General features: G+C 43.9%; 1 protein-coding gene across 11 annotated transcripts in view; it reads right to left on the bottom strand.

Moving 5' to 3' along the window:
• The window catches only part of PTP4A2 (protein tyrosine phosphatase 4A2), a 216,412-nt gene extending 200,972 nt beyond the window's left edge, over positions 1-15,440 (bottom strand). For 3 of the 11 annotated variants that reach the window (XR_014979958.1, XM_085648458.1, XM_085648466.1), the window contains exon 1: positions 14,975-15,333. Coding sequence is in view for 2 of the 11 variants with exons in the window: in XM_085648467.1 (XP_085504593.1) it covers positions 14,975-14,995 (21 nt within the window). In the remaining 9 variants the exon portion in view is untranslated. Of the gene's footprint in view, positions 1-14,974 lie in introns of all 11 variants that reach the window. The other 8 variants (XM_085648459.1, XM_085648462.1, XM_085648463.1 and 5 more) reach the window with 7 other exon arrangements.
• Positions 15,441-16,066: the final 626 nt, after the last annotated feature.

Below are 16,066 nucleotides of genomic sequence, written 5' to 3'. Positions count from 1 at the left end.
AGTATGTACAGATTCCGTTAATCATACTGAAGACAGTCCTACTGGGTTTGCCAATGCGGGAGAAAAAAAAAGAACCATAAAAGGATCATTTTCGGGTGTGAATGTATATATGAGATGAAGAATGTGAAATTGAGTGCACATTTCAATAGAATGGAAGGCAGAATGATACTGCAAACAACAAATGGCATGAGGTGAGTAATACTCCTCTAGGTGAGGCAAAAAACCCACTCTGTACATTTTAAAGAATCTGTAGCAATGGGTTAAGCAGACAGCTGCCCCTGTCAAGCAACAACCCCTCCCCCACCCCCCCACAAGAACCTTTCACACACGGTGCTCCACTCGTCACTGCACTTCAGACGGGTTTACTTCTGTACACGTCTACGTTTAAGTGCAGCACACAAAAACGGCACATATAGAATGAACAATTGTGCCAAGATTAGAGAATGGCGATTTTTTTTTGTTTCCATTTTTTCCCCCGACGTACTTGCTGTCCTGGTAATTAACATCCAGAGACGGCATCGGGTTTTTATGGTCCGACCTGACAGCGCAGCTGTTGCCAGACAAATACGTGAGTATCACACGAGAGCTCTGCCCTCATGTTGGGAGCCAGGAAGATGTTTGGACTAGGCAGAAGTTGTACTTACACAAAAAAAGTGCTTTCCCTGCCTGTAGTTGAACTTTCAGGGGCACACACATGACATTGTAATGCTATAAAAGTGTCTTAGATAACTAAATAATTTATGGTTCCCCGCCCCTCCCCCTCCCCACAACAGCACAGATTGGAGGAGGGTAGTCATTAACCCACATATGTTTGTTTTCGGTCTAACTTGACAGTGCAAGTGTTGCCTGAAATTTTAACCTACGCTACTATTATTCTTTAGTTCTTTGCTTCCACACAAATGCATATCCATCCCCATGCTATCTACTTGTAAAGCTTCACATTACCATATAACATTCCTTTAAAGCCATATCTACAGCCATTTTCAATGCCTGTTGATTATTCATGGCCTTAAGCATTTTACTTTAAAATTCTACTACCTCCCTTTTAAAACTACGATTGTGCAGCAAGTGCGGCTGCAAGCTCAATGCCCTACCAAGGTCATTAGACTTACAGAAATAGATTGTGCAGCTCACACCAAGATCCTTCACTAGCAACTCTGCAAACATGTTCCGAGACTGGTATGCAGAAACTACTTCTGTTCCCCCAAAATCCATTAAGAGATTTGCAAGCACACGGGGTATGACTGAACGAGTGCAATATATACAATACCAGAAACACTAGTTACAGTTCAAAAGACATTACAATGTAAAGGCCTTTTTGTTTTGCCTAGGAATTTGGCCCCTATTGATGAAACCTCAGAAACATGGTGCTTGCTTAGTATTTTGGCATGCCAACTTTTGTGCTGGTCTGTACAGAAAAATAAAAAAAAGTTAAGCGGTGTGGCGGGGGTTAACCAAAGGGGTGTACTAAGTATGCTGGGGAAGTGGTGTTCGTGTTTTTTTTTTTTTTAACACAGAGCCTACATATAAAATATGAACCACCATGCCAGCAACTTAATAGAATCAAGTTCCTGTGAAAGCCTTATCAGCTGATTTAACTTATTTGGGCGCCAGACACCTTAATGGAAAGGGGACAAGCATTACAACCATACAGATACAAAAAAAAAAAAATTACAAAAACATTTAAATACAGTCTGAGTTGCAGTAAATTGACACTCATTTTCATAATCAGAACTGCTCCAACTTCAAAAGTGCCTCGGTGCATTAGAGACAGATGTGGAAAGTAAGTTACAAAAATATTGGAAACTATTTTGGGAGAGCATAGAGATGGATATAAGTCATGGTGATTGCTGCTCAGCAGTTACAATGGTAATCTAATCACCAGATCCCATTTGAAGTATGCACCAGCATCCACGTGACTAAATTATGCAAACAGTGGGCATTTATATGCGACTAAAATTCAATTAGGTTGCAAAATCTCGCCAGATAATGGTAATATGAACAAGGCTAGTATACTAATTATCGAAAACTCTACTACAAAGACCTTGCATTGGAAACACCAACCAGCCTACATTTAATGTGCTAGCTCAGAAAAAAAACTTAGCATGTTAAAGCCAGACACATGTAGGCAAGGCATTCTTCATCGAATTCTGACTTTCCTTGGTTACAGTCCAGTTTGTTTCTATGTGAAATGAAGGTCGAATGGCAAGGGAGATTCCACTTTAGTGCCATAATTTCTTTGATATAGAAATAAACAAAGGATAATAATGAAAGGTCCTTTGCCACAAAAACCTCAGAAACAGCACTAAGTATGCCTGAATTACAGACTGCTTTTTTTACCTTTGAAATAATAAGAAAAGAAAGACGACACGATGACAGGGGTCTCCCATTTCATACTCAATAAAAAAAAAAAGCAAAACCAATGGGCCTGGTATTGCTACCAGCTTTTTTGCTCTCAATGTTTGGCTAAAATCAAAAATATTTTTACTCAAAAAGCACATATTTGGCACAGCAGTCCAGGCAATGTAGGAAACTGTTGTATGTAGGTGTGATCGTTGTGTAAGAGTGGAATTACATCATTCACAACGAAGTTATCCAATGACTTAGATCGGCAGACCCACTGCTGCACGCTGCAGTGGGCAAAAGCTAAATGAGACTGACAATAAAAGACCAATGAATGAATAGGATTGAGTGCAAGTCACTATATGCAAGTATATTGTACGTATAATTGTAGTCAAAATCAAAAGGTATTGGCCAATACCAGACCTAAACAAACACGACTAGGTCCTGCTGACACGAATGAGAAGGCGTTCTTGGGGCAGGGAGTTCAGGGGCAAGATGGGATAACAGGGAGATATAGAGGAGCAAAATGGAGGAAGGCATTGGGTGGTGGAAGAAACAGAGGACCTGGGAAAAAGATGGAATCAGGAGCTAGAGGAATGAGAAGAGACAAGAAAGTGGGATGGGGCAGGAGGTAGTAATCAAAATCATTTACATGAGGGGAGGAGGAAAGTTCAGCAACTTGATTCAAGAGACAAAGATTTGTAGTTGTAAAGCACGCAATGCAGATGCTCCATCTAATTAGGAAAGATGCACTCAAACAGCAGCATCAAGTGATACTTTCCAGGGCTGACCCAAGTTGCGATCGACAGACAGCCTTACAGAACAGTACTGTACACTAATCTTCTATGCAAGTCTCTTTACTAAGACATAAAAGAAAAGATTACAAATGCTTAGGGTTCTTTTAAGCCCTGAATACCATTCTTCAAAAAACTGTTACTTTGAGAACAGTGTCCGATGAAAACGTGGATTACGAAAAAACTATTTTGTAACAGAGATGGGCCCCTTCATTCAAACAGGTCTGAATTAGGCCTAAACAAGTATGGAAATTGTTTATTCTTATAAACGAAAGCCCATCCCACCTTACGTTAACTGTCAGTATTACTACTATCTGAGCAAAATCTTCCTCTTTAATGCTTGAAGAGGAGAGTAAACAAGTGCAAGATGATCTATTACCTTTGTTTCGTCCACTAGCTATCAGTGAACAGAGTTCATTTTTAATACATTTGAGCAGAAAAAAAAATAGAATGTTGAAAAGTACAACTCAAACAGCATGAGAAAGCGAAAAGGTGCTGAAGGTGAAAATGTACATCAGTCGCCACAGGCAGTTAAAAAAAAACACACTGAATTAAATCCACTAACTCAAGAAGCATTATTAGTTTACATAGAAATCAGGAGCAGAACCAGAATAATATGAGATAACAGGGTTACAGAAACAAATCCTGCAGTTATAACCAAAGCAAAACTGGTTTATGTTTTAAATTAGATGGAATGCTAATTTAAGATCAAACAGTTCAAGATTAAGGGATTGTGCCCATGAATGATTTTACAAGAGTCAGAACGTGGATCACGCTGGGTAGGGCACTATATGAAACCGTGAGTTTGAATTACTATTCCACAGTACATACATATTGAGGAATATAGTTATCACTTACCCTCGGTCCATTCCCGCCAGTTTGTGGTTGGACCAATAGTTAGCTTTGTTAGCCTTTTAGGTGGATTCCCTTTTATTAAGCTACAAATGGTCCAAAATGCTGGGGTAACTTTAATAACAGGCATATTTAATATGACCAAATCTCACAATAGACAGGAAATAGATCATAGCACACGTTTGTAGCTTAAGCTTACACTAGAGTCAAAGATCCAATTTGGTACATGTAACTATACAAAGGAAGTGGGCCAGGGTATGCGGCTTTTAAAATCTGTCCTCAAGGACACACTACACAACTTCAATCAGCTGTAAAAATAATTGCTGGCAAACAAAAGATGTCGGAAGCATAAGATGAAAGGAGGATTTCCTTAATACGCAACAAACCACATGAGCCTGAAGGCACAAATCCTTCAGGACGACACTATAGTATGTAAAAGCACTGGGGGATTAAGGATATCAAACCAACAAATCCATGATGTGAAGTCAGTTTTGAGAATTCTCTAAATAAGACTTATTAAAAATGCCTAAAATAGGACGGTGATAGATGGAATGCTTGAATTAATATCAGCCACTTGTAATCACTCAGGGTCGCATCAGTCCAATGTTTATGTGCACACCATGCCACCTCAGTTTGGACCCAGCCATATGAAAATCAGTCTTAACCATGCTCCAACTGGAACCATCTAGCCCACCCCCTGAATCGGAGCACAAGCAACCCAGGAACCGGTTATGTCCTAGTTTCACACATGGTCACTTGAACCAAGTTATACCTGGCTGAAGAGCCCTAGCTCCGGTGAAACTGATCCTGGGATGCTTGTGTTCCACACCAAATAACATGAGGCAAGCAAAAACGACAACGCGGTAGAACAAAAAATATTGGGTGAGCATGGGATAAGAAAATGCCACTGAGGAGCCAAAGAACACCCTCATTAGGAACTTGGGAAAAGCAGGGTGAAGACCAGACCCTGGCAGGTACAAAGAACACACAGTTGAAGCAGACAAAGAGAAAGAGTAAGCAACAAAGAAAATAAAGTTTCAACATAGAATGTAACAATTTTGGGAGAAGCAAGCACTACTCAAGTACATACAAAATGAGAACTTTAAATCTATATAACCCTGTTTGAAAGTGTTGTTTCTGGTCTGAAGGCTTTCCCAGAAACAGAAGTCTACCAGAGGAAGACTGCTTGGGAGGGTCATGGAAGTGGATTGGAGTACTAGTGGATTGGAGTACTAGATGAAAGACAGCAAAGGGGGGCTAAATGCAGCCTCACACCTTGGCAGCTGTCGAACTTATGGGCCTCATTACTCATTGAAACAGGGCCACTCTCATTGGGTTCGAATTGTATGCCTTGGTCCAAGTCACTGGCTTAAAGTGCCACAAAACAGACTGCAGTCTCACTGGCCGGTTACAATCTCGTTCCTAATGCTGCGAGATAGGATAATTCACAAATTACTTATATACGGGTGTTAAACAAAAAAAAAGGCTAATACTAATAGTCGTGTTCATTATAGGCACATTAGTGAAACATTTAAAACAAAGCTAGATTTCTTTACACATTTAGTAAATTCCTAACAGTGGATCTAAAAGCACAGGAAAACAAGATAAAATTATGTAAAATTGTACCATCATTGTGAAAATGCTCGTATTTAAATGAGAACGGCGATCCCGGACACAGCTAGACTCCACTGACTTTAAACATTTTTTTTTTTTTAAACATTTAACTATCACAGGACATTCCTGTTTGAAGCAATCATCTGAGAAATGTGGGATTGGTTGCGAAAGCCATTTCTTCTGCAGGTGTCCAGCCTCAAGACTGAAAAGACCTCATTACAGCAGTAATGGACATCTAAGAAGTGGCAGTAGGTAACCACAAGGGCAGCTGAGGACAAGAGGAGGCTCTGCCCCAAAAACGAGATCCGACTGTATGGGGGCTGATGTATGCTGGAAGAGGGGAGTGGCAAGCTTAGTAGGGGCTGCGGACTGGCAGGGGAGAAGATAGGGTGAATTAGAAGGAAGACATTTAAAAACATGTGATTTTCGGATACATGGCAGTTGTAGTGAGTAGCAAAAGATAAAGACTTAGGCCCCAATTACGATGGCAGGCGGACCGCCACAGACAGGCCATTGGTGGTGGTCTGTCCGACATGCAGGTGGCGGTTGGACTCCTATCGCTACAATGGAGGAGGTGCGTGTGGAGGCACCGCCGTAGGGATTAGGTTGTCCCTTTCCGACCGCATTGTCATGGCGGTCCGAACGCCATGCAAAGGCAGACAGAAACTGACTTTGAGGAACCAAGCAGGGCCCTAGTCCCTTGTGGGCTACTGCTAAGTGGCCTGGGAGGGGCACATGTGTTCTCCCACACACCCATGCACTGTGTGCCAAGCACCACATGGTGCCTGGCACACAGTGCATGGATGCCCACAAAGTTTTTTAGCATTCCACTTTTCTTGGGCCGCAGCACATGCCGCAGTAGTAAATAACTATTTCTGACCACTGTGCAGGCGGTCTTATCATAATTGGGTGAATGGGACTGCAGACTCTCTCGGACGGTCTCCTGCATGATACGATGACGGTCTGACCGACCACCATCATAATAATGTGCCAAGTATGCTGAGGGTATGGATTGGAGAGGCCACCAGAGAAGAGGGCAACGGGGGGAAAAAATTATCCAGTCACAGCACAGCGGCTGAAGTTTTAAGTGCCTGGCAACCTATGCATAAGATACACAATGGCTAAAGATAGAGGAAGAAAAGAATGACAACAGAAAAGAATAGGCCGCAATTGTTAACATGGCACCTGCAGGAAAAAAAAAATAGCAGTGGCAAAGCCAATAAGTCTAACAGTTCGGTTAACAATGCAGATCTACTGGCTTTGATGTTGCTTTTTGCTGATTCTGTTCACCACTAGCAGAAAATAAAATCCTTTTGCCAATGTTGTGCGGCATAAAAAAAAAAAAGTGTGCTGGCATGCATACGCTTTATCAGTCATCAGGCATGTGCATCCAGTATGATGTGGCCACTATTTACTTACAGAGTAACAAAAAGATAAAACTTTATCAAAGATCTTTGGGAAGACTGTAAAAGGAATACATCACTGCACTGTCAAGCACAATGAGGGAGGTAGGGTGGCAAATTGTGTAACCAGTGGTGCTTCCCAAGCATAGTACACGGTCTAAAGCACTGAAACTGTTTTGAGTACGTCACAGAAAACTATACTGCCCTACATAGTCATCTGCGTTCAATCTGTAGTGCAGACTTGCGTCCTCCAACAAACTGAGCCACTGTTCATAATTGATGAACCATAATGCATGTTCCCTGTGATCCTGGAAAACACCCAGTCTGGTAACCTGCTTTGGATCTTTAGGTCATCCCAATCATTAGTCCCATCCAACCTTTAAAAAAAATAAAATCTACAAAAAAAATAAAAAATCAAGCTGATGAGTCATTAGGCTGGTATTCTCCTATGGCTCAGACCTTAGTCGGTAATGTGAGGGATGCGCTGTCAGTTTGTGTCCGTCAGGCTTTTATGCACTGTACTTTGAATCCCAAGCAGATTCCCATAAAACTGCCGATTCGTACCTAATTTGCTTCTGTGATACAGCTGCGTTAGAAGCATTTCACAAAACATCAAGGTAAAGTGTGCGTCTGCAGTACGTACCCGCCTTCCTTAGTTTTTAATCTTTAGGCCTACAACAAACCACATAACTGAAAACTAACAATAAAATAAATATCAGACAAGAACCAAGCAAAAGAGCAGTGACAATAAACTCAGCTGTTCGCCTATTGAAAGTACTTCCACTAGGAGAAACCTACTTCTTTAGGGATTAAGGTCACGTGTCTGACACTAGAAACAACTGGAATTTGTACACAAGCAATGTGTTTATCAAGTTAGTAGGGAATAGGATTAAAAGGAAATATAAGAATACTATGTGTAACGTAGGAGGGCTACACATTAGTAAGAGCAATTAAGATGCATTAGCGGGTTGCATTTCCCTACAGAGATATTTGTGCAAACAGCAGCTACTGAGTATGATCCCCAGGAACGCCGTCACAAAACATGTTACAAAAGAGTAACGAATGAGCAGTTCTTAGCAGAGCAGACTGGTGTTAACAGTCACAAGATAAATGAAACCGAAGTTGGGCAAGTAATGCGCTTAAACGTAGGCGGGTGCACGGACACATACTGAATGGTATCATTAGTTGACTTTTACCCCGGGGTAGTTTAGTAACATTACGAAGTCAAATCCAACAAGCATTTGCAATGCAATAGGTCTCGCATTTGAGCTACTGGCATTGTAAATGAGAATGCCTTTTATTTATGTTTTGGTTTTCAAAACAGATAAATAAAAGGCAGTCATTTACAATGCCAATAGCTTAAACTCTAGCAAATGCGAGACCTATTGCATTGCAAATGCTTGTTTCCCGTTCTCATCAGCACTACTTCTTCTCACCTACTTCTATAAACAATTCACACATGTAGCATCAAGTTCACCATGATGCTACCAGATCACGTCTGTGAATCCAACCTAAATCTTTTTACATATCGTAGGGTAACCAGATCTTGAGAACCAAAAACCGGGACATTTTGCAAAAATATAAGAGGGACTACAATTTTACTTCATGGGAGCTGCGCAGAATGACACCTAGTATCAACACAGGTACACAGAGGAACCACTAAGAAAATAAATAACATGTCATTTCTAAAACCAGCATCACACCTGTTAATTAAATTGCTTACTTATAACAGCTGCTAACTAGCACAAGTTTAGAACACCCAATAACTGTCCCTCACTAAGTTTCAGTCGACCCCCTCTAAAAACAGGGACATGAGCCAACATTTCCTAAATCTGCAACAACAGCTGGTGAAAACCCGGGACTCTTGGTCACCTAGTCACCCTACCCAACACATGTCATATTACAACCACACGCCTCTTTTTACCAGACCAGTAATCCCTCAGGACAGTCACAGCCACGATGCCACAGCAGAGCCTCGTACAAATGACAGATATCATTATTTTAGCAGCTTTACCGAGATTGGTATATTTCATTCACCATCAACATAGCTGCGTACAAGGGCCCTTCAGCTGGTCAGAAGCGCACTGTAGCGACCTCTTGACATCAAGTCATGCTGAAAAAGCGCCTCTAATGCAACATACCCCGCCTCTTACCCCTCCTCCCTCCACTGAGCCATCCTCCAGCCACACAGGATTTTGCGCATAAATCGCAGTAATGAAAGCAGTCAGCTGGCTCATTATTTCAACAGATAGTATGCTGTCACTCACGGGTCCGCCGCTCAACTGACTAGCATCACCTGCCTCTGAACCACTAAAAACAAGCATTGGCATAGCCAATAGGTCTCACTTTTGGGACCTTATAAGTATTTAGTTTTGCAGCACAATATCCTTGCTGCAAGAACATCAACTGTTACATGGCTAAACACTTATAAGGTACAAGGTTTAGCCATGCAACAGCTGATGTTGTTGCACCAAGGATATTGTGCTGCAAAACTAAATACTTAGGAGGTCCCAAAAGCGAGACCTATTGGCTATGCCAATGCTTTTTTTTTTTTTTTTTACAGTTTTATATGGCAGAGCGCTTGCACACACAGCAGTCAGATAACAAGAGCCACTGGCTTTTACCCCTTTCATCTATGGTGCAGCGCACTTGAGGTACATTTGGAGAAATCCCCAGTCAGAGCTCTAATTCATTCCTCTAAATTATGCAACACCCGGTTGACGATGTAACGTGGACAGTGCTAGCAGGGATACCTCCACGTTGCAGGGGAGGGTCCATTGAACACAGTTTAGCACATTGTGTGAAGCAAAGTGTATTGAGAAACTTGACACCGTAAGAAAGGGCCTCAATGAACACAATGGAATGATGCCCTTAATAAGTAGATAATAAGCGTTTGATTTTGTACAAAAACATGACATTGATATACAGAAGATTAACGATGAATGAGTGGTAATAATTTTCTCATTGCTTCGTTCAGTAAAAATGTCGATGTTTAGAATGATCGAAAATGACCTACGGGTGCGAAGAAATGTACACTGTAAAATAATGTTGTTTCATTCATAGAACAGTCGATTGGCCAATGGCACCTACATTAAAATTCTTTTTTATTTTTTTCCTCCACTACTTTGTAGGTTTGCTAAAAATGATTCATCCTATAAACACACTGGCACATGCCTGTAACGATAACAAGAACTTTTCGAAAGGTTAATATAAGTAGATGGTCTATTGTTCATAGCACAATTCTGTCTCCCTCAAGATGGTGCTGTGAAAGTGCAGCGCTACACTTACTCTAGTGCAGCAAAGGAAAGCTAATCAAAACACACAACACGAGGGACCAATAAGGATAGCTAACTAAAAAACAGAAGTGTGGCCAATCAGGTGCGCCTATTACGGCACGGAAGTAGCGCTAGGTTGTCACCAAAGTCGAGGGGAAGGGGGAAGAGTTATTTTCCCGAGGAGAGCGGAGTGTTAGCCTTTGGTTGACACAGTGGGCCTCAGTGTGAAGGAGCTATCAATCCCACATCGCAATCACTCTAAAAGCGAAAGTGATCGCGATGATGCACGCTAGGGATGCGCGCGCACAGCAGCGCGGGGGGGAAGGGTATGGGGCTGAAGGCTGGCGCAGGAAAGGCAGATGGCTGGGCAAGAAGGGAGGGGGAATGCGGGGAGCAGCTGTGCGCGTGCCCGCCATCGTGCACTGTAGCTTGTCGCCAGCACAAAAATGTGGGTAGCATTTTCTAAACCCACCTACTAAATGTCTCGCCAGAGCAGCGCATGCGCTGGGTCAGGCGAGACCTAAAAAGGGGGTGTGGGGACCCTGCAAAATCGGCTCTGGAATTATAATCCTCTGATTTGTCTTGTTTGGTAAAAAATAAGGCAGCATGTAGACAGCGTGTTACACAGAGGATAAATTATACATTGGCAGAGTGGTGAATGAAGGAAGGGGCGGGGTTTGGGCGCGCATCACTCCCATCAAATCTGTTTGCAAATCAAGAGGCTCTGCAAAACCGAGATATGATGTTTTTAAACTGGGGGGACGGGGGAGGGACGTGACATTTGGAGCAAATGGCACTGCATTTCTTCAAACAAAATCCAGGCTGTCAGGAGCATTGCTGGAATGCTTCAATGAGCCAATAGGAAGATAGCAGCTGAAAAGTTTTAAAAAAAGATCCCCACATGACAAAACCTTTTTGTGTTGGCTACCCCCTTTCCCCCCTCCATCTCTCTCCCCTCCGGTGTCGGCATTTTAACTACAATGCCTCCGCCGGCTTCTGAGGCCTGCTTGGTGATTGTAGTTTTAATATCAAGGCCTCCTGTGAAGAGCCTGGGTGTCCTGTGTGCAGGAGATACAACGCGGCGCTTTATGTAGCTGCCAAACTGGAAATAATAATTTAAAAAGCGGCCTTCCGAGATGCATATACCTCAGCAGTAAACAAAAAACTTGATGAAAAGTGGGATTTGGTAAAGAAAAATCCGGCGAAAGGAGTGCAGAGATGGTTGTCAGCACCTCCAGGGCTGGCCCTCCTCTCAGAGGAAACTGCGCTCCGAGGCAGCCCCCGCTTTCCCACCATTTATCCAAGGAAGCTGAGGTTTACCGCACCATTACCAAAAGTCGCGCTAATAAGAAGCAGACAACAGTTTACAGGAAATAATCATAATTGTTTACGATCAGTTCCCCTCTGTGGAAAAGCCGGAAGGACACCACCCAGATCACGTGACAAGTACGTAATTACGCACGCCCTTGTATCATAGGATACATTGAAATGTGAAAACAGACCGCGAAAGTGAAAGCGCGCCAGCCTCCGGGAACAGGAGATGTGCACGCGTACGGAGTGCAAATCTCCTGTCCGTACGCGTGCACATCTCCTGTCCGGGCGCGCACATGGTTTGTCTCCCTTCGTGAAGGAAAGTCGCTAGGCGAGACCTAACAACGGCTTAGAGTTGCTAGACAAGTTGTTCATTCATCTACTTGGCCAAAACTACAGTGAACTATTCTAAACACTTGGATGTGTAGCCCGGTTAGGATATGGGTGTCTACTTTGATAAAGAAGGATCATTTACCCGCCAACAAGAAGAGATCAAAAGGAAAGGGCTGATCCTTGCCATAACCATGAAAAGTTTATCTGCCCAACTACTGGGTCCCACGCTGAGCCCGCTTCCAACGGTAGCATGGGCTAAAAATCTACCTACAATCACCTATGGTAGCGAAGCTCTGCGAGGAAGAGATACCAATCTTTTGGATAAAAGACTTGTAAAAGCATACAGAACTATGTTTAGCCTCCCGAACTACACCTCCCCGGCGCAACTTAGACAGGAGATTGGCCTGTTAAAGCAAACCTGGGCCAGATATGGAGTATACATCAACTGTTGGAACAAAATCAGATACTCAACCCCTAATTCACTAAACCACCTCTTGTGGCAAGATCGCCAACAGAGGGCGAATTCACCCGCAAGATTGTATCTTCAGGAGGCACTGGCACAGGTTTATCGCCCCTTTGGAATGCACAGTGCCATCACTTAACTATGAAGAAACTAGTCTGGAAATCGCTGAAAAAACAGTCACTGGTGGAGGATAAAGCTGCTTTTTCATCCAGAACACATGCCTGGATGACGCTGAATTCTAACAAGATTCTAGCCCCGCAACAATATTTTAACCTGGGCTACCCAAAAGCAAAGTAATTAAAATTCCTAAAGCTACGACTCAGAGTGATACCATGCATGCAGCATCTTCCACCATGGAAAAGGGTGCAGACTTTTACAGTTTGTGCAAAAACGGCCAGGGCGACATCATCCACACCTTTTGCTCTTGCACAGAGAGATTTCAAGAAAGGAGGCAACTGTTAAAAATCCCATTTAATCAAAGGGGAATTCGGACAAGGAGGCAAGCAGTTTTGGCTTGCTTCGACCCAGCATCACCTCAATTGAACTCCAGACTAGTCTGATTTCTTGAAGCTGTCAGAGCAAAAATGCCAAACTGTCACTAAAGCTGTTTAGGGGCAAAGGAGACTTTGAATTATCTATTTTCACAGTGGGAGTAACAATCGCTGCAATGACCTGTCAACTTATATTGGCTGCTCTCGCATGTTTATATCTGTATCTTAACTTGTAAGCAACAGAAGCGGTTTTTATTTTAACTATGCTGAAACTTTATTATTGCGAATTACTATTTTACACATGGTTTTTATTTTACGCACGCATTGCATTGGTTTTAAGTAACTCTGCAAAATAAAATAAACTGAAAGGTTAGGAACCAGGAGGGCCGGACTGCATATTGTCCATTTCGGCATACTAAAAGAAAAGCACGACAGAACAATAAACCTGATACCTTGAGGGGTCATGTTGAGCCCAATTTGTAGAGTTGGTCGGGTACAACATGGAAAGACGTATAAATTGCTTGAAATAGGCCGGAGGGGGGTGCGTTCTAACTCAGAAGCCCTCCCTGTATGGGGACAATAAAGGCGTGCACTGACGAAATGAGAATACTCTTCGTGTGACCTACCTGAGGAGAATATGGGGTAGAGGGGAAAGAGACCTGCTGGACCGGACCATGGGGTAAAATGGTTGGTGATCTATATAGTACGCAAGCTATGACAGCGAATTCATAAGTACCCTTTCAGGTCAACGGCACGGCTGGAGAGCCCAGCAAACAAAGCAAAGGTCCCAAAAGACGACATTAGGTCGCGAGCATGAAATGAAGCCACGTGGGCCAGCAAAATGGTAGAATGGGCCAACACAACTCAGATCACCAGGGGCCAAGAACTAGACGGAGGCGGTACCACCAATAAGAGGAAGTTTAGCAACCAGACATCTGAAAGTAGAACCTGGCTTCCTTATTAATACAAGAAGCCCTGGGAATTATTTTTTTTTAAACATTAACTTTTTGTCTAAATATATTTTTCTAAGAAAAGGAATGGCAGTTTTAGTCCTTATTTCAGAAAACATGTTTAAAAACGGACATTTTTAATGTTTATCTTAAATAAGACAGTTCCCCCGAACATGCAATGACCACTCTAGAGGTTTTACATTAATGATTAGCTGGACCAAGTATAACTACAAAGGGAAAACAGCCGGGTGTGACATGAGCCCCCGAGGGGCTAATTGCACCAATATTACCCTACAAGCCGTGACAATGACCCACGTCATGGACTTCACGAAAACCCCAGATGTTCTTATCACCTATCCAGATGTCTTCAGGCTGAACCCGACTCCAATTGAGGGCATCAAGCTATGATGCTCTCCGGAACACTGACCCTTGCACAGTCCCTCAAGATCACATGTGGTAACGCAGAACTGAACCCGTATGGCCCTGAAACTAGGAAAACACACTGCCCCACAGACCATTTTGACTTCCCACAGTCCACACTACCCAACCAAATAAATTCAGACTAAACTTTTCCCTATGGGACGTCACAGTGAGCCCATATCCTCACCCACCATAAAAGTCTCCCAAAGCACGGTCCCCACAGGTCCTATCACTGCATTTGAACTCACAGGTCCTAATTGTCCTTCATTTGAGTGTTCTTACGAGGAAAGCACACTACACTTGCCAACTAACGTTCATCGCAGCCCTTAAAACGCAGGAGGCCTCGCCCACTCAATGTATACCACGAAAACTCACAGACCTCACTAGGCCATCAATCCGCCCTAGCAAGAACCAAGGTACTTAAACCACCCCTATTCATCACCAGTCCTCCCACTACGATCACTAACCCCATCACATCACTGTTGCCACCAAGGTCATTTCAGCCTTCTCGGGTCAATAAAAGAATACACCTCACCGCAGATCTGTCATTGCCACCCACCAAAGAACGTCACACTTACTACGTCCACGGATTCTTGCACTTCCCCCACCACACGAGGGCTTACACTCACGCCCCAGAAATATTCACACAAGCACTACCCTCACACATGTCAAACTGCCCCGCCCCACCCTCGGGGCAATTCTCTCCTTCTACCGGCGGTGCTCACCGTGCTATGCGGGTTGTTCATTGACCTCCAGTGCGGGCGGGGGGCCGGGCCCTAAGAAAAGGGACTGCGGCAGGAGCGACGACACTGCGTGAACACTGGTCGACCAGGATCAGTGGATTTAGTGGGGGTCGATCCCTCGTGCTTCCTAAGCACAGCTGACGGTTGATAGCTTTCCCGCCTCGGCCACGAGCGCTTACCCTGTGCATCAGCCCACACGCTCGCCCCCGTCAACCTCCAACGCAGAGTCCAGACACGACTCCAGCCCACCCCTCTGACGTAACACGTCGTTGCGAGCGCGCACCTCACCCAAAGCCATCCGTTCCAATTCTGCCAGGGCCGCGCGCGCTCGGTGACGACACAAAAGCCGCCAGGCGCGTGGCCCGGGCGTGCCCTTTTGCCTTGTCTGACTGGTTGGCGCAGGTTACGGGATATGTGGAGAAGCAAGTTTGTGCCTGGGGACTGTGTCACGAGAGTCTGCACGAGCCAACCAGGCAGCTGATCTCCGCCAATCAACGAGCAGCCCACCCCAATATCGACCAATCGTCAGCATCTAGCCGGTCTCTTATGCATGCAAGTGTTCCGGAATTGTAGTTGGAGTTGCAGACGACGCCGGTAGTAGATTGTGTAGTTAGCGACTGTTTTTTTAGCCCCTACCTGTAGTCCATACGTATCCCAAAGACACAAAGACATTTAACATTTTCCAGCTTTCCCAACAAGATTTTTCAATTCTATTTGGGACAGGCTTATGCGTCTTTATCTTCAAACAAAAGCTGCAGGCAATCAAATTAAAACTTTCAAAACACTGCATTCCCCATGACTCCCATCATAGTCACCTGATCAACCATAGAGACCCAGTCCTATATAACCCACTCGTAGCAGTCCAGTTTTCTTTTTCGTTGCTCCAGTCCAAGGAAACAAATAAATAGTACGAGACACAGCAACGCCAGGACACACAACTAAACGTTCAAGATTGTACTGACAGGACGTCAACCAGCCGACGGGAGAGGATGTGGTCCGTCGGCTGCGCTGCCGACCTTGGGGCAGGAAACCAGGGCTCGAGCCTCGAGGTCGCGTCCACATCCTATGATTCTG

This window comes from Triturus cristatus, chromosome 3_2 (assembly GCF_964204655.1).
Source record: "Triturus cristatus chromosome 3_2, aTriCri1.1, whole genome shotgun sequence".
NCBI classification, from domain to species: domain Eukaryota; kingdom Metazoa; phylum Chordata; class Amphibia; order Caudata; family Salamandridae; genus Triturus; species Triturus cristatus.
This window is presented reverse-complemented; position numbering and strand designations above follow the sequence as displayed.